Genomic DNA, 22,776 nt, shown 5'->3' with positions numbered 1-22,776 from the left:
AATAGTATCAAGGTGCACCCTCCAGGCACCCAACAGGTTAACACCCATTATTTCCGTTATGCATGCTCATGCTAGATCCTCGAAAACGGGACTGAGTATTATTGCTCTGGAAGGCTTGTGCAGACAAAAGCGTGCCGTATTGTGTAACACTATTACTCACCTATTGTGGTTACATCAGCCTGCCTTTCAGTTACCTTGCCTGACCCAGGCCTTGTTTACACTTCCAGCAGCTTCTCTTATTGAGGTCGAGCTGAAGCTTAACCGTGAAAAGGTTATGATCAACGCTTGAATAGGAACACACACCACTAGCCGAATGCTGAAGCCAATCCGTGTCCAGCGTGGTATTTCATTGTTGGCTCCGTTGATAGCCATTCTAAATGTACGCGCTGACTGGACAATGCAAGGGAGGACAGAATAAATACTTGTGTTGGTGGGACTGGCATTTCATCAAGTTCTGATTGAATCGGATATGTCACTTGTGTTACACTTCATTTGGTCAGGGACAAGTTATGAACAAGCAACTCCACGTTGGCATTCCTGTGCCCGGGGAAGTTTCTAAAGCAGCAGTCCAAGCTGCATGTTTTATTTGTATATGTTTAATAGGTTTGAAGCAGGGGGTCTCCGGAGCTGAACTATGTTCATTTCAGATCCGGGGACCCACTGCTTCCTGAGATACTTGCCTCTGTAGTGGGTGCCAGGTATCTCGGAGCTGTTGAAAGGTCCTGGTCTCGCGGGCCAATAGGAAGTCGCAAGGGATGACATCACGGCTTCTTATTGGCCCTCAGGACATTGAAGCTGACATTTCGATATCCCTGCACTGCTCCGCCAGAGCTGCTACTGGTACCCTATATATGTTTGTAAGTATCTCGGGGGGTTCCTGGAGCTGAAATCAACGCAGCAGCTTTGGAAATCCCCTGCTTCAATCCTAACTCTGGTGCATAATGGGTATATTTTTTAAAGTCATATTACAATCCTTTTTTAAGACTATGATTTCAAAATAACCACAGTAATTGTGCTATATTACAGTACATCATTTATAGAGATATGTAAAGATATCTCATCTTACTTTGCAACGATTTTTTGCAGAAAAAAAGCAAAATACTTTGGCATGTTTATCTTATAATGTTGTATTTTACAAGTATCATTTCAGATATTTCATTGGTATCAATTGGTTTGCAATGAACTGCTTACAGTGAAACACCCATATTTGTCTGCTTCGTGTGCTTTGGCAAATTGTTTGCTTATTTCTAATAATTTTGGGCACGCAGGATGAGTGAGGCAGTATTGGTACTCCTTACTACAGTAGTTTGCATTGCCAAACAAAATACCTATGTGAGGCGTTTGGTGCTCTATTTCAATCTGAAACTCACCAGCCCTTTTATCCCCTGTACACCATTTACTGACTCTCTCTGTCCATGAAATGTCTGTGAATTGACTGTATCACCCCTGTTTTTTTTAATGTAACCATGTATTGTTATAACTCTGTGCCCAGGACATACCGTATTTCCTCCATTGTAAGACGCACCATCGATTAGGACCTTACAATCGAGGAAAATTACTCTTTCACTTACCATGTTTCAGGAGAGGTCCCATGTCAGCGGAGGATGAAGCGGGCGGCGGTGGCAGGAGAGGTCCCACGTCTGCAGATGGTGGAAGATGGACAGCGGGCAAGAGTGCGGCGGCGGCAGGACAGGTCCAAAGTGAATGAAGATAAGAAGACAGCGGACGTGCGGTGGTGGAGGCAGGAGATCATAATAGCAGGAGAGCTGTGCAGGAGCAGAGTGGCACAGGGGAACGGCTTGGGAGGTGCACACTGTAACCGGAAGACACCGGTCAACTTCCGGTGTTACAGTGTGCACCTTCCCAGCCGTTCTCCTATGCCACTCTGCTCCTGCTCAGATCTCCTGCTATTATGATCTCCTGCCTCCGCCGTACGCCCGCCCGCTGTCTTATCTTCATTCACCTGCAGACTTGGGACCTGTCCCGCCGCACTCCCGCTCGCTGTCCATCTTCAACCATCTGCAGACGTGGGACCTCTCCTGCCACCGCCGCCCACTTCATCCTCCGCTAACATGGGACCTCTCCTGAAACATGGTAAGTGAAAAGAGGGGGTTAGTACTGTGGACACTTTTTTTTTTCTTTTCATTTTTTAAATACATCGATTCTAAGACGCACCCCAATTTCATACATGTGAAAATCGGAAAAAAGGTGCGTCTTAGAATCAAGGAAATAGGGTACTTGAAAACGAGAGGTAACGATGTACAGTATTACTTAAGTAATAATCCCAGAAGAACAGGGCATTATTGGCCAGTAATGCCCTGTTCTGAGGGGATTATTACTATTAAAGGCTAAATATAGTCTTTTTTCATAAATAAGACACTTTTGTACAGTTATATAGATTTTTTTATTAAAATGGTAAATACATTAAAGCACCTCTATATACACTTACACTGCAGCTATCTATATCCACACACTGCCGCCCCCTATGTGTACACACACACACAAACACACAGACACACACTACAGCTCTAAACACAAACAACACAAACTGCTGCTACACACACACACACATAGTGCAGCTCTACACACCAGCTTCACACCCAACACACTGCAGCTCTACACACACACACAAGCTGCTGCTACACACAAACTCTGCAGCTACACCCACAAACGCTGCTGCTGGTGACACATACACTAGAAAGCCAGAAACAGCAGCTACAAACAAACTCTGCAGAAAGACACTTACTTTGCAGCTATAAACACACTCTCTTCACTGTGACCAGGAGCATTGTTCATGGAGGGAGTGGGAGGAGTCACTGCCTGGCCTCTGCCTCCTGATCAATCCCCTGCCCTGTCTCAGAGCTGTTCTAACAAAGGAAAAGCTGATTGGCTTGAAATAAAAACTTGGCAAGCTGCCAAAAATTTACGGGCATTACTGAATAAATAATGCCCAGAATTTTAACTAATCAGAGAGCAGGGATCTCAATAATGCCCGGAATTTGACAGCTTTAGCCTGTAATTCCTGGTAAAACATTTGATAAATAAATTAAATACAATATATAGGCAGGAAATAAGAGTACTGTCTTGTGCTGCCTCTATCTCTCCTTCCTACTCCACTGAATTACACTGGGTCACAGCTCATAAATAGAGATGGACAAATTTGGATCCGCAGCAGATCGGCTGGTTAGTTTGGTCCGCGGATTTCAGCGGATCAATGTTAAAAACGGCGACTCGCGTTTTGCTGATTTTTATTTTCAATTATTATTACCTATACACACCGCGGATTCTGCAACCCGTGGACTGATTTGAATTCTACAAATCCGTCCACGGGTTGTATCAATAGGCAGATTTTGATGAATCCACTCGGATTGAAGCCACTCAAATCCGTTTGCAGATGTTACACGGCGAGACGGATCATGAGTGTAACATCCGCAAAAATCCGGGAAACGGATTTCGGCGGATTCGCCCACCTCTACTCACAAACCTATCTCATCTAGGCGTTGAATTGTTTGGATCTCTGTGTTTCCACATTTTGGGAAGGCATGGAGTTTTCCAATGGAAGTGTTTGTAATCAAATGCCATGTTCAAGGCAGCAGGAAAGTTCATATCTGGAAGTGGTTCCATAAGAAGAGCTGCAGCTTTCTGCACGTTCCAGATTTAAAATTCATTTTCTTCCTATGAGACAGCGTAGAAAGCTCATTTGCAAAGGGTAACAGCTTTCTTTATCGTACCGGATTTAGCTTGCATTCTCCCCCCACCCCACCCCCCAGTCTTTGTGGTACAAACAACAAAATATGCACACGTTGTACATGAACAAAATGGGCAAAGCAAACGGAGACAGATTTTAAAACGAATTGAAAAGTCTGTCACGTTTTCCCCGGATACTAGTTACAAATACAACATTTTATTTCCCTTATACAGGACATTACATGTTGAAGTAGCAATTATCGTTTGTTAGATTTGGACGGTATTTCGAAGAGGTGGTGAAGGAAGAGACAGATTTATAAAAGCGTAACTTTTCACATCCCATAGCATGTTGGATGGAGGGGACTTTTGAACTTTACACACCTGCGCTTGTGACAGCCACATATATACGGCCTCGTCCAGGGTGGGTAGAGGCGCGCTGGGCGAACCGCTCACGTGACGCGCTTTAGAGGGGCAAATTCAAATTTGCTTGCTCGGCAAGCGGCTGAGCGCCGAGCAGGTGCGCCCGCCCGCTCACGCAGGACACGTGCATTGTCGCAACGTGTCTAGAGTGAGCGTGCGTGCCCGCTCAGCACCACCCTGGACGAACCCTTAGAACTTCTGAAATACAGCTCAAATGTTTGTTTCGTTGATGCCTTTAATGAAGTCACTGTATCTTGGCCCCATTGCTTAATCCACCAGCATTGAAAGGGTATCTGGGTGTAAACAGAAGGCAGTCAAAGACACAGAGTTTGGCTAAACGTTTGAAGAGGCAGTTGTCCCTAAGGCTGCGTACAGAGAACGTGGAGCAGCGCTGAGCCGCGCGGACGCTGATGATCACCTGATCAAGCATGAGCTATTTCATGCACATGCAGGCGAGCCAGCGTCCGCGATCGGGAGGCGGGGGGAGGTGGTGGGAGGCGGGGCAGTGACGTCGCTGGGCCCGGATCGTCCGCGTGGCTCAGCGCTGCTTGTCCTTCTATGGACGCAGCCTAAGGCTTCGTCCCCGCTAGCGCTGAGCGGGCGGCGCTTGCCGAGTTCACAAAGGGAATTCTCACGTCCCCGCTCACACGGCGCTTGGGAAGTAAAAAAAAGAGTGTTCGAAGCGTGCTCAGTAGGCCCCTCCATGCAACCCCACCCGCGTGCGCTCGCAAAATTCGCAGGACACCTGCGCTCATGCTTGGAGAGTTGGTGACGTTACCACTCAAGCATAAGCGCGGTCAGCGCCTGCGGAGCCGCAGCCTAAGGCCGCGCTTTTAGTGCGCGCGACTCGACAGGTGATGTCACCCGTCGCCACCCGCGAAAGGTATAATTTAACTTTCGGCAACGTCGCTGGCGACCTGGCCATTGATTGGTTCAGAGGCTGCCTCTGAAAAATCAAATTTTATCGCGTTCAGGATTCGCGTTGCTGCCGTCGCTCCCGTCGCTCCGCGCTTACTATGAGCGCACGCGACGGCGGCAATGCTTTTGTTTTCAGGCGACGTCGTCAGCACTATAAGCGCAGCCTAAGACTTAAGTGAGCTCAAGTGGTATATTCCATAGGTTGAATGTAGAGGGTAAAGTGCACTTAACAGCAACTTATTACTCTGAGTCTGAAGAAGGTAAATAATAACTTTTGATAACATACATCTAAAGCCTTTGCTAGTCAACCAAAGATTATCTTTACCCGACATCTTTTTTTATTGTGTCTTAGCAAATGATATTTTTTGCTGGCCCCCACCTCTTGCCTAAATGTATTTAATTCTTTTTCCTATGTAGGCGACGCCTGATCTCACAGCGGTCCTCTTTAGAAACACTTGAAGACATTGAAGAAAATGCTCCCTTACGGAGGTAAACGTGTTTTATTTCATTTTAGACTATCACATTGTTTCTATTTTTAAAGTTATGAGTCTAGACTAGGGGAGGCAACTCCAGTCCTCAAGGGCCACCAACTTGGGACAGTTGCTATTTAGAGCTAGTTTAGACCCTAGTCTAAATTTGGGGGTGGTGTATGTCCTGTTTTGTAGCCCCCTTTCCCCGTGTCTAAAGGAAACTACATGTGGTGCGTTACCTGAGTGGCTCACAGGAGGCCTGCTCCGTGTACCGCTGAACAACACAAAGGATCCGTATGATCCACCGACGTATGTTGCTTCGGTCCGTCCAACGAAGGCGTCCGCCTCTGCGTGGGGTGGACTCCCGCTGGGGTGTGTCACCATAAAGAGTCTCTTAGTACAGGGGGGCGCAAACTTTTTTCCCTGCGCCCCCCTGCCGGCTGTCCCCTCACTCCCGCGCCCCCCCCAGCCCCAACTTACCCTCGCACCGGCGTAATGACGTCACGTTGCCATAGCAACGTGACGTCACATGACCTCGCAGCGTCATTTTGACGCCGCGTTGCCATGGCGACGCCGGGAGGAAGCCGCCGGAGCCACGGGTAAGTATGGTTTACAGAGGCCCTGCAGCTCCCCCGGCACTTAATTTAAGTGCCTTCGGGAAGCGCGTGGGGCCTCTGTAAACCCCGCGCCCCCCGTTGGCAGTCTCGCGCCCCCCCTGGGGGTCGCGCCCCACAGATTGCGCACCGCTGTCTTAGTAGATGGTGGTCTGGTCCCAGACCACAGGCCGCAAGTCACTGCGCAGCGTCTCTCACTGCGTCCCTGACACTATGCAGTACTGGGGAAGCGTCCCTATCTATGGGCCTTCTCTGCACACACACAATCTACAGGGAGTTGGGGCCTAGCTTAGACCTGGGGGGAACTCTGGCCTAGTCCAGTGGAGCACTGCTCCCTGGACACTACCTTCTTCCTCTCCGTCCTGCTCCCGACTGGTGTAGTCCCTCTGAAGCGCGCCAATTGTATCTAACTGCTCCGATTGTGAAGGCTATTGGCTGTGCTGCGCCGCGTGTCTAGCAGCCACTGGGGCTTCTGGGACATGTAGTCCCTCTGCGGAGCCTGTACCTAAGATGGCCACCGCTCGCGACCGTACTGCGCATGCGCGATGCGTCCTAAGCACATGTGCGACTGGCAAGATGGCGGCCCCACTAGCCGGATGTGCCGCTGTTCCCCCTGACTAGCCGGCAATTCCAATGCCCGTAGCGGAGGTGTGAGGGGAGGGGGACCAGGGGAACCTGGCTACATGTGTAAGATATTGTAGTGCACGCATCTCTTGGTATGTAGATCAGGGGAGAAGTTTAAGTGACCTCTCACTATGCATTTTTAGAGGAATCAAGGACATGTCTAAAAGTTTCTATTTCGAAACATCAATCATCCTTGCTAAAGGTTTTATTTTAAAATGAATATCTTGTAGTTATTGATTTAAACGTCTTTATGGGGTTACTCCTGGTTTTAATCATCATTATAAAGTGACAGCAGATATATAGCTTTGGGAATCATGAATAGCTACTGTATGTTCCATGTTTTATCTTTGTGACAGGCATTAGGGTTAATTGATGTAAAAAAGCAAGTTTTGTTTTCGATAAGGCTTAAGTCACAAATACTTCTTCTATCAATGCATGTAAAAAATATATATATCCATATTTAACAGTGGGTATTTTTATAATGATGACATGCTGACAACATACACTTGAAGGTGCTTGATATATTAAATGCCACCAAGTCTAACCATCATAATTTAATTTAGCATAACATGAGTTATATACATGTCAAGATCAATTAAAGATGCATGTAGAACGTACCTCCATGGAGATGACATTTCAAAATGGAATAAATTAGAATGTATTGTATTTAAAAAGGATGTTTCCATTTACAATAATTCTAGATGACACATTGACTATTTATTCACCTATATATTACACACATTTCAGGACTAACACATTAAATCTTCTTTGGGATTGCTCTAAATAATATATAAAAGGGGTTATTGTTGCTCATTGTGAATGTGTGATAAATTATTATTGTTTTTTTTGTTTTTTTTAATCCGTTTTTGTTCCTGGCAGGTCTATAGTAGATTGCAGTGCGTTGCTGGTCTCTGGAAGTGAACAGGTTAAACAGGTTTACTTTCAGAGACATCCACAATTAATTGTTTGGCCTCTTCTACAACAAATGGTTACATTGAAGGAATTAATATGCAGCTATTTGAGAGCATGTTACAATGTAGAAAAATACATTCCCAGACGGCTTTTTCGGCGTTCCTGCTGCCGCCGTCTGTGAAACGGGAGGAGGCCGGAGTCATTTGTCTGGTCTTTCCTTCCTGTCTTTGTGTTGGGATCCCGTGAAAGGCCTCACTTCAGGCTTTAATTGCATTTTTTTTCTTCTTTTTTTTCAGATGTCGGACTCTGTCCGGTTCACCCAGACCAAAGAACTTCAAGAAGGTTCATTTTATCAAGAGCATGAAACAGCATGACACCAAGAATGGCAGGTAACGTGCAAACAAACAGGATTCCCCTGGTAGTAATGCAAGGAGGATGTAGTACTGTGGTTATTTACAGTACATTCTAATCTGCACAACAAGCCTAACGTGCTCTGAATTGATGTAATACATGAGTGTCCTACATTTTTTAAGTAACTTTCTTTTTGCCTTTAATCTTTATTTTAACCTATCATGGCCCAAATCCACAAAGCTTTGTATTGAATTAATGGGTATCTTCAAAGCTCACTAATGCAGTGCTAAGTGCTGTTTTCAGCTGTAGCGGACCCTTGCGTTAGCTGCAGATGTAGCAAAGCTTACTGTTCTCTGTGCCGCGTTCACGTGCAGCTGCAGCGAGGTCCGGCGGCCGTGACCCGGGAGGATTAATGCTGTGGGGGTCCATGCGTATGAATGGGACCCCGCAATGTTAATCCGTTCAGGCCATCTGCTGTGAGAGAAAACCAATACTAACATTTAGAAGAGCTGCACAGCTAGGTCCTGTCCCTGTCTGCAGCCGTCTCATCTCTGTCCCCATCTACAGCATCATCCCGCAGCGCTGAAGGTCAGATGCAGGGTCTTGGAAACCCCCTAAATGAAGTAGATGCAGTTTTACAATTGCTGCCCAGCCCCCTTGATGACGTAGATCAAGGGTGCGCAAACTCAGGGACGGGGGCGCGAGATTTTCTGGGGGCAGGGGGGCGGTACAGCGTTTACAGAGGCCCCTTCGCTTTTCCCCACAACATTTAAATTAAGAGACCTCTGTAACTCCCTCTTACGTGCTCTCAGCTGGCTCTTCGGCGAAGCGTTGCCAAGACAACACAGCGTTATATGACGCCGCGGGGTCAAATGGCGTAAGTGACGTCAAATGACTCTGCTGATGCCAGAGAGCCGGAAAGGGGGGGGGGAGGGGAGCAGACAGGGGGATGCAAACAGAAAAGTTTGCGCACCCCGGATGTAGATGACTGAATATGGTCATGTAGAGACCCCTATTCAGGCATTTACTGCATCCAGGGGGTTGGCAAACCCTGCATCTACAAATACAGGTCTCTCTCGTATAACTCCTCCTATTGCCAATATAACTCCTCCTACAATCCCACATAACTGCTCTGGATAACATCTCTCTGTACCTCTTTCATTCCTTCTCTCTCTCCTCTCTCTCCCTCTTTCATTCTCTCCCTCTCTCTCTCTCTGCCTGCAGATCTCTCACCTCTTCCCCTCTCTCTCTATGTTGATTTCTCCTCTGTCTCTGCTGATCTCTCTCCCCCTCTCTCATTCTATCTATGCTGATCTCTCTACCCCACCACCCTTCTCTCTGTGGTGAGCTTTCTCACCCCCTCTCTCACTCTCTCTGGGTGATGATCTCCATCTCTCTCTCGCTGTGCCATTCTTCTAGCTCCCCCCTCTCTCTCTCCATGCTGATCCTTTCCCCCCCCTCACTCTCTCTCTGTGCTGATCTCTCTCTCTCTCTCTCTGCTGATATCTCTCCCCCTCTCTCTCTGTGCGGATCTCTCTCCCACTCTTTCCCCCACCCCCTCAATCTTCCATCTCTCCTACCTCACCGCCCCTGTCATGGGGAGTTTATGCTTTCACCACAGTGCCTGCAGCTCCTCCCTTGTCTATAGTTCTTCCCCCATCCGAAGCTCTGCCTCCGCATGATACTGCAACAGGATGAAAGGAGGTTGAAGGCCGCAGGGGAAGCATTTTTGCTAACTAGGGGTCTGGAGGGAGCTACAGTGATACCACCTTTAGGTTACACTGGCATTATGCCGAACATATTATTTGAAGCTAATGCAGACAGGGTTAACTTAACATGCCGTTAAACCTATGCTAATGAAATTTCTAACGACTGGTGTTTTTGCATATAATTAGGTTTATCGATTGGCGTTAACCTCAGGGAAAATAACATCCGTTACTGATTTTGATAGCGTGATGTTACTCTGAGTTAATGGAGCTTTGTGGATCTGGGCCAAAGTATGTACAAATGTAGCAGACGTTGCCACTCCCATTAACGTGATTGCATTGCGTCACCGCTGGCGCATTATTTAGCAGTAGCGCTATTGAAAATAATGCTTAAGATAACGTACACCGTATTGAATGCATTATTTTGTGTTAATAGTGGTAATAATATGCTTTATAATGTAAGATTCATTGATGATGTTCTCTGGTTCATTTTGTAGGATAGTCCTAATAAGTGGCAGGAGATCATTCTGTAGCATATTTTCGGTGCTGCCATATAGAGACTGTGCTCACATTGGGTAAGTATATATGTATAGGTATATATGTGCTGCAACGTAACCAAAGTAAAGTTATAAACATAGTCACAGTTTTCACACCTGTGCTGCAGACCCTATGTTATGCTGCATTTCCACTTAGGCCTTTATTCATGTGAGAGAATGGAACTGAGAAGCTTCCCAGCTACGGAGAAGCAGCCTCATTGCATATTGAATAAGGGTCTGTAACACTCTACACATTTTCTGAACCAACTAGTCTTAAATATCCATCTTATTTGTACCAGTTTCCTTTCTCTGTTATATATTTATAGTGAATTTACGTGGGCTGCTTGTCAAGCTTTCCTTGTAAATAATCCGCGCTGACTCAGGAAACAGCGCTCAGAATATAAGGCTGCCATGGCAACAATCAGAAAAAGGAACAGTGTATTTTGTTTATCTGAGACATTAGGAAATTAAAAATGTTTTATAAGGGGCCATACGAACCTTATTCTACGGGTAGTAATTTGTTTACTGTATATAGCTCTGAAAAATCCACTAGTGGGAATGCAGCTTTAAAGATAAAAATGTCCATGTCACATTCTGCCATTTTATATGTTCAGTACTTTCCCTGTGTACTTGTATGCAGTTCTAGTTCTAGGAGCTGTATTGGTCCTGGAAGAATGTAGCTTTAGGTTGTGATGCATCTCTAAAGACTTATTCCACATTATTGAACATTACAGTTCTTCATAGATTAAATGATGGTGTACACAGCTTTTGAAACCACATACTGCAGGCTTCTTTAAATGTACCCACTTGGAAAAGAAGCCTACGAGGTTTTGAAAGCTGTATACACTATCATTTCATCCATGAAGAACCCTAATGTTTAGCCGCTACAAGGTATCGTAACTTACAATACATTTTGGGAGATGTAGGGAGCAGCGAAGCAGGCACTGCAGTGTGAGGAAACATGAGTTGTAATCCATCAACGTTTCGGACCGTCACGTCTCTTTATCAAGATAAAGAGTACTCTGCAATCGGCAAACATTTAAACCCTCGAGAGAACTACTTCGCAGGAAGGCCAAGGGTGACAATCAGATCTGTTGCTTTGCAACCATTGGAGCATAAAGATAAATACAGAACTAAAAGTGATAGAAATAAAGTAATAGTTGCAAACCAGCTGCAGTTACATACACTTGACTTACTGTTGGTCTGCAGTGGTGATCGGTCTCTATAGACTTTGTTCCAGGACCAGCTTTTTATTGTCGCTACAAACTATCAGGATATCGATTATAGCTGAGCTGTAAGCTGGTTCAGTACACATTTTGTGCCCCTAATAGGTTCTTAGTATTAAGCTTTGGCTTCACCCCAGGACATCTCTACTAGGCATCTTTAGGGAATATGTGTGCCTAGCATTATCCCTTTGACAATGGTCTATATATATTGTACCTTATATAAAGTGCCCTTACATCTGCCATTGGAAGCATATTTAGTTCATTGACACTTATATCCCACAACCAACTCTCCATATAGACTGACATGTAAATATTTTCACATTAGATCAATTATTTGGATCTTTTACGATGTGAGTTTATTAATGACTTGTTGTTTCTACTATATTAGTTACACTAATACTCCTCTTATTTATTGTACTTTTTACATTTGCTATTGCTATTATTATTGCTTTATTCTGTTTCTTGTAGTATATCAGTTGTCTTTTCTTTCATTTGTCTCTATTCTCCAGCTGGTCAGTGGTTTCTTGGCGGCAGTTTTGTTTGTGCGCACCCCCACCCTGTATCTCTTGATGGTATACATGTTTGGTGACTACAGTGTACACTTTATTTTGATAACGGTCCATGTAAAGGACCAAGACGCCAATGGATAAAAATTCCCTTCATACACTCCCTTCATACACTCCCTTCGCACTCAATTCTCCTCCTCACTTTTAAAGCTTTACACTCTTCTGCTCCTCCTTACATCTCAGCCCTAATTTCTCGCTATGCACCATCCCGACTCTTACGTTCTTCTCAAGGATATCTTCTCTCTACCCCCCTTTGTATCTAAAGCCCTCTCCCGCCTTAAACCTTTCTCACTGACTGCCCCACACCTCTGGAATGCCCTTCCCCACAATACCCGACTAGCACCTCTATCCATCTCTATCAACATTTAATAGATACACCTTAAGACATACTTGCTTAAAGAAGCATATGAGTAGCCCCGTGGCTAATACTATACACAATACATAAAGCTTGGCCCCCTGCAGACGCACTTACCAGAATGCCCTCCTACTGTCTTTGTGCGTTCTCCCCACCAATTAGATTGTAAGCTCTTTGGAGCAGGGACTCCTCTTCTACAATGTTTCTTTTATGACTGAAGCTCTTATTCCCATGATCTGTTATTTGTATTACAGTATTTGTTATTTATATGATTGTCACGTGTATTACTGCTGTGAAGCGCTATGTACATTAATGGCGCTATATATAAAGACATACATACATACTCAGATACCCAGAAAGCTCTCAGAACACCCCTCCCCCCCCAAATTACCACAATATATACACTGGCGACACAGTTTATTACACTGCGGCCAGATCCGCAAGCCGGGAGATTTCATAGACGCGCGGTCACGCGTCTTCGGGAGCGTGCGCCCCCTGCACGCGCGTCCAGGGGCTCCCCGAGGGAGCCCTGGTGTCCCGCGATCGCGGGACAGCGGCAGGGGGTTCCGGGGGACCCGGCGGACCCGGCAGCGGTAGGGAGAGCGCCCCGATCGGAGGGCGCTCTTCCGCTGCTTCGGCGCGCGCCCGTCACTCTCGGGCGCGCGCCAGGCTACTGCTGCGGCACAGAACGGGCAAATGCTCGAATAAACTGTGCCGCAGCAGTATGTATACAAGTGTCAAAAGGAGTGCTACTGGGCGTGGCCATACATACATACATACATACATACATGGAAGGCTTGCCTCGTTGCTCTTCTCTTCCTGTATCTATTCCATTGGCAACTGACTAGCCTGGCCCCTGTGTTTACCTGGTCATTTGGTGTCAGTCTCTTATCTAACCCATGTCCCTTTAAACATATTGACCATAAATGTAAAATGGCAATGGTTATAACAACATGTCACCTTCAACTGCTTATAAACTAATTAGGATGTATCCTACTACGTTCTGGCTGGACTTCTTGTACATTCAACATGTCTTGAGCTGCGGTTGGGCTTCTTAACCGAGATTCTGTGCCATCTATCTATAAGATATTTTTTTCCTGTACATTATTGTCAACAAGAATTGTGGAAATTTAATTGGAGTAATGTAAGATTACGTCGTATTTTAAAGATGTAATGCTGTCTAACCTTTAACCTGTAGCTGTCTAGTTAGGATTTTTGTTGCTTAACTTCTAAAACAAAATAAATTGCAGGGTGGTGCTCAAAAAACATAATCTAAAAATATGTTTCAGACATCATTAGTGGAACAGCCATGCCCACTAATTTAACGTCCTCTTCCAAAAGTAGCCTGAGTGTTCCACTTTAGATTATAGGAAGTACCCATTTTTTTATCCTCTCCCTGGCATGCTGGGTAGGTAGGCCCCCATGCAGGAAGAAGCAATCCTTGAGTGTTAAACCCTGTGCCGCCCCGACACGCTGTGTGTTCTGCTTTACCTCAGCAATAGAAATAGAAGAAAAACAGCGCACTGCCAGGGAGTCAGGTGGTGAAAAATAAAATCCTATTTAAAAACATCACCCCAGGAGGGGAACAAAAACCTCCTACGCGTTTCGGACGGGTAGGTACTACTTAATAAAGGACCTACCGTCCGAAACGCGTAGGAGGTTTTTGTTCCCCTCCTGGGGTGATGTTTTTACTGGCTTTGTGCTTATTTTTCACCACCTGACTCCCTGGCAGTGCGCTGTTTTTCTTCTATTTCTATTGCTCTGGATCTCTACCTCTACGGCTGGCACGCCACAGTGGACGACCAGAAACTGCAGGAGTGGGTAAGGACATTCTGATTATTCTTTATGACCAATTATAGATGAGTACCTTTACCTTGATCATCCCCATGAGGTGTATGTGAGGTGACTTAAGCATTATTACGCTTCCTCTTTGGAGTCCTTCAAGATTCATGGATTGATTGATAAGTTTTCTAGCGGTTGGAGCACCCTCCTTTCCCTTACCCACATTCTGCTTTACCTCATCCTGAAAAAATATCGCAAATTGTACTGGCTCAAAAAACAAACAAAAGCCTTGGTTGGTGGCAGCCTTTTTCTTTTGATCTGTGAGTGTAACGATGCGCGGAACACGCCCCCTGCGGCGTGTCCCTTCCTTACCTGTTTACTTCTGATCGCCGCCCTCTAGCTGCGAGTCAAGATCCTGTGTCTTTAAGGATTCTGAAGCAAGCAACGCCATCTTGCTTTCTGGCAAACCCTGCCCTCTTCCTCCTGACAGGAAGTAAGCCTCTCTTTGACTTTCTCTCTGCTATTAGTCAATTGCTGCCAGCCCTGGTGCCTGCTAGTATTACCACCATGCTTTTCCTGCCTGGACCTCCTTGGGACCTTTTACTCTCCTTTGGATTCCGGAAGACTGGGACAGTCACTCATATACTCTGAGGTTAGTTTACCGTCGGGTAGTGTAGGTACCTGCTTAGTAGGGTTCACCTTGTCGTGGTAGCAGGCTTATAATTCCTTGGCCAATGGATTAGACTAAGAACCCTTATGTTATGTTTAGTTTCGCTGCACCTTGCTGTTTCTGGCACTATGCCTTTAAGGAGGCTGGACTTTCTCCAAGAAGCAGTCCTTCTCTGGATGTTACCTTGTGCTCTGGACTCCATGCCCATGTTCCTGTACCATGTTCCTGGTTTCCGTTTCCAGACTCCTGTGCTGAAGCGTTGACTTCCCAGCAACCCCCGTGTTGGTGCCTGAGAACGCGCGCACTCCCGCTCTGCTGTCAGAGCATGCGCGCACATGCAGCTGGATAAGTTGTGTCTCTGAGCTTGGCTCCGCACCTCCGGACGCGTCGCGCATTCTCATGCGCGCGGCGCGGTCACGTGACTACGTGCGCCGATCCCCAGCTGCGCGGCAACTTACTCCCTTCGTATCCCCTGCGGCCTCCCCACCTCGCTAACGGGTCCTTCCCTTTCTCCCTGCGCTTGTGAGGAGAGCACAAGCGTGACAGTGAGGAACATAGTATAGCCAATCTAATGTCATGTTATCATTATGTACAGTCTTGGCCCAGTCCTTGTTTTCTATTCCAGTTCAATCTGCTTTGTGGAAAACTGTGACTTGGGAAACTAGAAATGGAGTAATGGAGTACATGATTTCGTCAACACAACAGAAAGTGCATCAGATACAAGTTTACCAGGGCACACATTACAAGGGTGTGCAGAGACAACATATTGTTTTCTTCCTCCTAAATCTGCTTTCATAAGTCTTTGCCATTTCCATACCTGGGAGTCCAGCAATGTCCTTTATGTCTGAATGGATTAGTACATGGCTTTTTACTCCGCTATGTAGGGGAAGTGTAACTTGACAGCTGTATGTGCATGTGGGTATGTAAGTGTAAATTGTTACACTGATTGCCTGCTGTTCATGTTTCTCTGTTTCCCCTGAGTCTGTTTGGCAGCCATCCAGTGCTGTATAGAGGTAAGAAAGGCTGTTCTCAAAGAAAGAAAGGAATTTAGGCCTCCATTGGAAATGCTCTGAAGCTGCTTTTCCATGTCAGGGAAGCTCTGAGCTACATTACAATGCACAGGTTTCTAACTCAGCCAGCAACACTGCAACACTGCACACTTAAAAATTACAAAATAATTACTATGTTCCCTATGAAATTGATCACATTTGATATTTACTACTCTTAAGAACTTTAGAGCATCCTCTTTCTGAAAACCGGTTATGCTACACTGTGGTACTTATAAGTATTGAAGTGTTCTGGTAAAGGAGGCATTGCGCAACATCACTTATTATTATTCTGCACGATTCGGAGGAGTTATACCAAACGTTGCATTTTAATGGAACTTATTGCTTTATTTTTAATCAGTAAGACCATTTTGAAGTCTTTGAGACAAAATCCGTTACACTGACTCCAAGTCGGTACAATATGGGAAAAGGGGAAATAGCATACGGTAATGTATAATACGAAGCCTCATGCAGAAAATATTACTGCATATTAATTGGTTATAAAGGAGCGGGTGTCCCTTTAGTACATAGCATACACATTGGTGACCTAGAGCAGGGGTGCGCAAAGTTTTTATGTTGCGCCCCCCTGCCTCCTTACCTACTCTCCCGCATTTCCTCCTCTGCGAGGTCGTGGGTCATGTGACGTCGCGTTGTCATGGCAGCTCGTTGTCATTTGCCTCTGCATTGACATGGCGTCACGTCGTCGCTAGCAGAAGATGCAGGGGGAGATTCCGGATGAAGAGGCAGTTACTGTACAGAGGCCCCGTGCTCTCCACCGGCAATCAATTTAACTGTTGTGGGGGAAGAGCGTGGTCAAGCACGCGGCTCGGTTCGGTGTCCCCCATATAAAATTTGGCACGCACCCATGACCTTGAGGTTAGGTAGAGGAATATGTAAAGGGAAGACGTAATGCTCGGATCTGCCATTATCCATTAGCAAATCCAGCAAAGCAAAAATATGTAAAACCAAGAGTATCACAGTAACTCAACTTAATCAAATGTAAACTTGGCCGTTACCTAGAATTTTAAACACGGTTATGTTAATTTATGAGGCAGATAAAGCAAATAAAGCTATTTTGTTTATGTTGGAGTATATGCATCATTGCCTCAATCCAAGAATCAATCACAGGAACACAGCAAAAAATCTACTTATTAGTTTGCGTATATTATCATTATATATACTGTAGGGCATGAAAAGTTCCACCTGTTTGGCTTTGGGATACACGGTAATAATGTAGTGCAGGTGCAAAACTACGCAGGTTTAATCTGCAAAAGTATGAGATCTCGCTATTTTCCAGCTTCATACAGTATCATTGCATAGATGCTTATCAATGTCTCTGTTTCCCTCCAGAAAACCTTTCAGTAACAATTTCATCCCCACTGTCACATATATTCAGATGTGATATTCAAATATGTGGTCTGTATTTAAGGAATCCACCACTCAAGGAAAATAATCAGTACATTGTTGTTGACAATACAAATATTTAAATGTATAATAAGCACCGACTCTGAAAACAAGGACACTGATTGTGACATAGGGGAACCTGGTTCAAGTCCCAGTGTCAGCTCCTTGGGATATCGGGCAAGTCACTTTTATCTGAAATTTGATTTAACGCCAACTGTAGTCTCAACAGAGGGTTGCCATAAATGGAACTTTTTCAGGTTGGGCTAGAGTTGTTAGTGGAGTACCTCAGGGATCAATTCTGGGACCCCTGCTTTTTAACTTGTTTATTAATTACCTTGAGATTTGTATATGGAGCAAAGTTGTCATCTTTGCTGATGACACTAAATTGTGTAAGGTAGCAGAATCAGAGCAGGATGTAATTTCTCTCCAGAAGGACTTGGAGAGACTGGAAACGTGGTTTTATCTTGCATTAAACTGGCAGTGGATGGAAGGGATGTAGACATACTTTTGCCCCTTTATAAAGCATTGGTAAGACCACACCTTTAATATGGAGTACAAATTTGGGCACCACTCCTTAGAAAAGATATTCTGGAACTAGAGAGAGTGCAAAGGAGAGCCACCAAATTAATAAAGGGGATGGAAGACCTAACTTATGAGAAGAGGCTAGCTAAATTAGATTTATTTACATTAGAAAAGAGGCGTCTAACTAAGGGGGGATATGATAACTATATACAAATATATTAGGGAACAGTACAAGGAGTATTCTGGATCCAGGGTCATGTCTAGGGTATGAATGAACCCAGCTAGCTTCAACTCAGCCCTCTTTCCAAAGCACAACAAGTCCTGTATATTTTCTTCACTTTATTTAGGAAAGCAGCAATAAAAACAAGCACTTGTGGATAAGATGTTTGTGTTGGAAAGGTGTATCTCTGTGGATGCTTTGTATTTAAGGGCAGGTGAAAAAAATTGGCCTTGCCATAGGGGTGTAACATGAATGTACTCATTCTGCCAATGTCAGGAAGTAAAGACAGTGGGTACTGCTTGTGACACAGGGATAGGGGTCAGGCCAAACTAACTGTCAGCAGGGACAGGGGGGAATGGGAAAGCCCATTAACTTGGAGGACTGGAGATGTTGCCAGGGTAACCAGGGGTGTGACAGCCTTGTAGGAAAAAAGGCAACATAATGTATCCATTCCATCTGCACTGGGAGTGAAAGTGCAAGGAAAGTAACATCCAAATACAGCTAGCAGGCAGAACTGCCAAGGAAAGGGGGGGGGGTGAAACAGAGAAGGCAGAAATGGGTATTTCTGTTCCATGACAAGGAGCCTTCAAAAGAACTATTCATCCCAAGGGTAGTACAAGGACTTGGGGGGGGGGGCGGTGGCTTTGGGATGGGCCCGGCGGCCAGTCACAGCAGTTGCCGCTGGCCCCGGCTCTCCCCTGCTGCAGGCTTCTCCCTCACAATCTGTCCCACGTCGAGGTGTCTGATGCTGACGTCACGTGCGCCGGACCTCCCTCTCACGCCAACACACATCGGAAGCTTAGCCTAGGTGACTTCCGGCGCTGATGTCAGAGAGACCCGGCGCGCGGCAGCAGCAGACACCTTGGCGTGGGACAGACTGTGAGGGAGAAGCCTGCAGCAGGGGAGAGACGGGGCCGGTGGCAACTGCGGTGACTGGCCGCCAGGCCCCAGCAGCCACCCTGCATTCGGAGAAAGGTAATACCAGACACATACGTGTCCGGTATTACCTTCCATTTTTTACCGGACGCCGGGGCAAAATACCAGGCTGTCCGGTTCAAACCCAGATACCGGCAACCCCACATGTATACCCTTCTAAAAAGATGTCCAACCTTTTTTTGAAGATATCTAGTGTATCTGCCATCACAGTCTCCATGGGTAATGAATTCCACATTTTAACTGCCCTTACTGTAAAGAACCCTTTTCTTTGTTGCTGGTGAAATCTCCTTTCCTCCAACCTTAAGGGATGATCCTGTGTCCTTGGTACTGTCCGTGGGATGAATAGTTCTTCTGAGAGTTACAAATTGAGCGTTACATTTTGTACTGATCATAAAGTACACACACAACACATTGCACTACTTCAAAACAGATTTCAACATATTGGCAATGTTTAATTCTTCTTCAGTTAGCTGTGAAGTGAGTAGTATTTATATGCTCCCATACTCTTGAGAAGGATTAGGAAAAACATTAGAGGCAACTAAATGTTTATCTCAATACAAATACTATCTGATCTGTCTTGCGGATGCATATTGTACTCGCCAACTCGTTCTGACTTGACTCTTTTAGACCTGGGTTTCAAAGAGGGCTAAATTGTTTGACTGCTGTTGGCGTTAATTCAAGTTAACAATCTGAGTCACAACACTGAATCTCTGTGTTCCCTGTTCTCCACTTTGTGTATATGTGTTTGTTTCCTGACATATTAGCTTAATAGTGGACATAAATGCAAGTTGTTAATCATTCAGTCTGTCATTCCAGTCTTTTAAAGCCGTGCCCCTTTACAGAATTAATTCTCTCAAGTTTAAAATGTTTCTTTTGTTTTTTTTCTTTCTTAGAAATGGTAAAGAAAGCATCATTAAAAACACAACGCTATGGATCATTGCAAGCAGCCTACAATGATTGTTAGAAGATGTTTGTATATCAGAAACTCTTATTTGAACTTCTGATAGCAGGAGGTGGGAGTGCTGTCTCCCCTCGTATTATGTTGCATTGGCATTTACCCAAGAAACTACCTTGTAGCCTTTTTAACTTGTATTTTCTTTGGAATCAGACTCAGTAATTTTTAGCATACCCAGTTACGTAGAATTCAATTGAGTCTCTCGGGTGCTTTCCCTGGCCTTAGTACGCGCGCCGTCCAGTGGCGTGTCTATGGGCGGGCCAGTGACGTCACGGAGCTGGCGAACCGCTGTCGCGCGAGTTTTGGCTGTCAGTGCGTCCGCACGGTCTGCCTCTGTATGGACGCAGCCTAATACAGGCATAGTAATTTCCTGTCCCCGTGGCAGTGGGCACCGTAGGGTTAATTCCATCCTCCGCTTGAGTAGGAGAGGAAATTGAATTCTGTAGGTAGTACTATAAAAGGTCCCTCTTACTACCTGCAGGTGGTCTTTTTCCTGTCCTACAGCTAGGAGCAGTGTTAGTTATTTTTTAAGAAGACTCACCAGACTGCAACTAGCGCAGTTTATCCAGGGGCTTCTCAGCCTCTCTCCTCCAAAGCCCTGATATTTAAGCACTGTGGGTGGATGCTGATCGGAGGCCAATGCGACTGGGCAGGCTGCAGATATGTCTCTGTACGCAGAGGCAAACAGAGCTGATGTGGGGACATTGCCTTCTCATGGTGTCCCACGTGGTTGCATAGCGCACGCTTCCCACACGCAGGCACAAGCATGGCTGTGCGGAGATGCCTTCAGCGTTCTGATTGGGTAATCAAACGTCAGGTAGGCGATGGAGCAACGGCCTCTTATTTAAAAAGCCACTCGGCAGCATGGAGTTCTGTGGAGTGAAGAGCTACGAGAAGCTGGGAGGAGTTCAGAAATCAGCACGGAGACTGGTACAAACAAAGGGTAATGTCCTAAAAAAACAGGGTGAGTCCTTAGTTTAGAGGAGATATGTAAAGAGCGTGATTAAGGCCGCGATTATAGTCCTGGCGACGCAACGTCGCGTCAAAACAAGTTTACTTAAGTCATCGCGTGCGCCTATAGTAGGTGCGAAGGCTTGGTCGCGATCGCTGAAAGTCAATGAAAATTAAGTCAATGAGGGCGAACCGCTCTTGGCCACACACCCCGATCGCCGTCTCATGCCTCCTACGCTATAGGCAAAAAACGCTGCTACAACGGCGACGGATGACGTCGCCAGGACTATAAGCGCGGCCTTATGCAAGACTAAAAGTATTTTTTTGTCACCATAGTTCCCCTGGGACTCAGCCAGAATAGCGAACTTCTAAAGTGGCAATGGAAGTTCTGCATCAGAAAGAGAAGATTATTAAATAACAAGCTAATTTATGTTCAGCTTGTGATAACCCTGCATTGAAGCTACTTTAAGAAACCGTGCAGATTGTCTTAAAGCAGCAGCAGGGGATTCAAATAAACAGGTGAACAATTTCCTATAATGGATGAAGGATACAGTAACTCGGTGTTGAATCAGAAGTACAACAAGCAACTAAATCAACACAAAAGAGATCGAGATCTAAAACCAGTCTGGACAAGATTAGAGAGTCCTCATTAAGCCTATCAGAGGAGCAATACCAGCATTTCTCAAAAGCAGAATACTGTGAATCCTTGGACAGAAGAATTGAAATTCAAAATAGAACTGGTTGAGCCTCTAATAAAAGCAATGAGGGAAGCGCTGGAATTAGAAGAAGTAGAAGATAAGTCAAAGAAAGGATAAGTTATTTGGGGGGACCCAAAGAAAAACAAGGTTGTTTAACGATCAATCAAGTGATTAAGTATATGGTGCAATCAGACTGGGCTCAGCTGGATAGAAAGCTAATGATTTCCAAGAAATTCAACAAAATGTATCCTGCTGTAGTAAAAGAGGTGAAGTTATGGGAAGTAACTCTGAAGATTGACGCAGCAATATCTGACTTTACAAGAAAAAACACGCTACCGATTGATGACACTGGATCTTTGAAGGACGCGATGGATAGCATTTAAAAAAAAATCTTTTTTTTATGGGTCTCGGGGGGGGTGGGGGGGATTGGCGGTAAGAACTGTAGTCCTAGGCGCCCTGGAAATCTGTCTGCGGCCCTGCAGACAACAAGTACTCTGATAAAATGTATTGCTGAACAAAGAGTGGAAGGCGGATTAAAGAAATCTGTCTGCGGCCCTGCAGACAACAAGTACTCTGATAAAATGTATTGCTGAACAAAGAGTGGAAGGCGGATTAAAGAAATCTGTCATAGGCAGAGGGCCATGTCACAAATATTACAGCCATACATATACCACGGCCACAGCACACAGCAGCAGATTATTTCAGTCACAATACCATTTACCCTGGAAAATGAGCCTTAGACAGCCAGGTGTTTGACGAAATAGTAAAGCTTGGGGTCAACCCAAAGTAGACCGGGTGGCCACATCTCACAACAAACAGGTTGACTGTTATTGCGCGAGGCTTTTTCATCCCTGTGCAAAGCAGACAGATGCCCTCAGCTTCAAATGGCAGTTCAAACTGGCATATCTCTTTCCTCCAGTACCTGTTATTGCAAAGATATTGAGGGAAATATTGAGGGAAATAAAAGCAGACTTGGCATAAGTGATACTGATGGTATCCTACTGGTGAAGGACACCCTGGTTTGCCCATATAATAAATATGGCAACAGACACTCCTTGGCATTTTCTGAAAGTAGGAGGGTTGCTACATCAAGGCCCTGTGAAACATACAAACCCAAAGCAACTAGCCTTGGCGGCTTGGAGATTGAGTGGCAAATCCTGAGAGACAAAGGGTGCTCAGATAAAACTATACAGAACCCTGTTGGAAG

At 45.4% G+C, this 22,776-nt stretch overlaps 1 protein-coding gene across 4 annotated transcripts in view; it reads left to right on the top strand.

Annotated features, from left to right (window-relative positions):
* The window catches only part of CABLES1 (Cdk5 and Abl enzyme substrate 1), a 180,646-nt gene that overhangs the window by 126,667 nt on the left and 31,203 nt on the right, over positions 1-22,776 (top strand). For 2 of the 4 annotated variants that reach the window (XM_075585126.1, XM_075585120.1), the window contains exons 2-4: positions 5,443-5,514; positions 7,942-8,034; positions 10,200-10,277. In XM_075585126.1, the coding sequence (XP_075441241.1) occupies positions 5,443-5,514; positions 7,942-8,034; positions 10,200-10,277 (243 nt within the window). The remainder of the gene's footprint in view (positions 1-5,442; positions 5,515-7,941; positions 8,035-10,199; positions 10,278-22,776) is intronic. The other 2 variants (XM_075585131.1, XM_075585128.1) reach the window with 1 other exon arrangement.

This window comes from Ascaphus truei, chromosome 2 (assembly GCF_040206685.1).
Source record: "Ascaphus truei isolate aAscTru1 chromosome 2, aAscTru1.hap1, whole genome shotgun sequence".
Lineage (NCBI taxonomy): Eukaryota > Metazoa > Chordata > Amphibia > Anura > Ascaphidae > Ascaphus > Ascaphus truei.
This window is presented reverse-complemented; position numbering and strand designations above follow the sequence as displayed.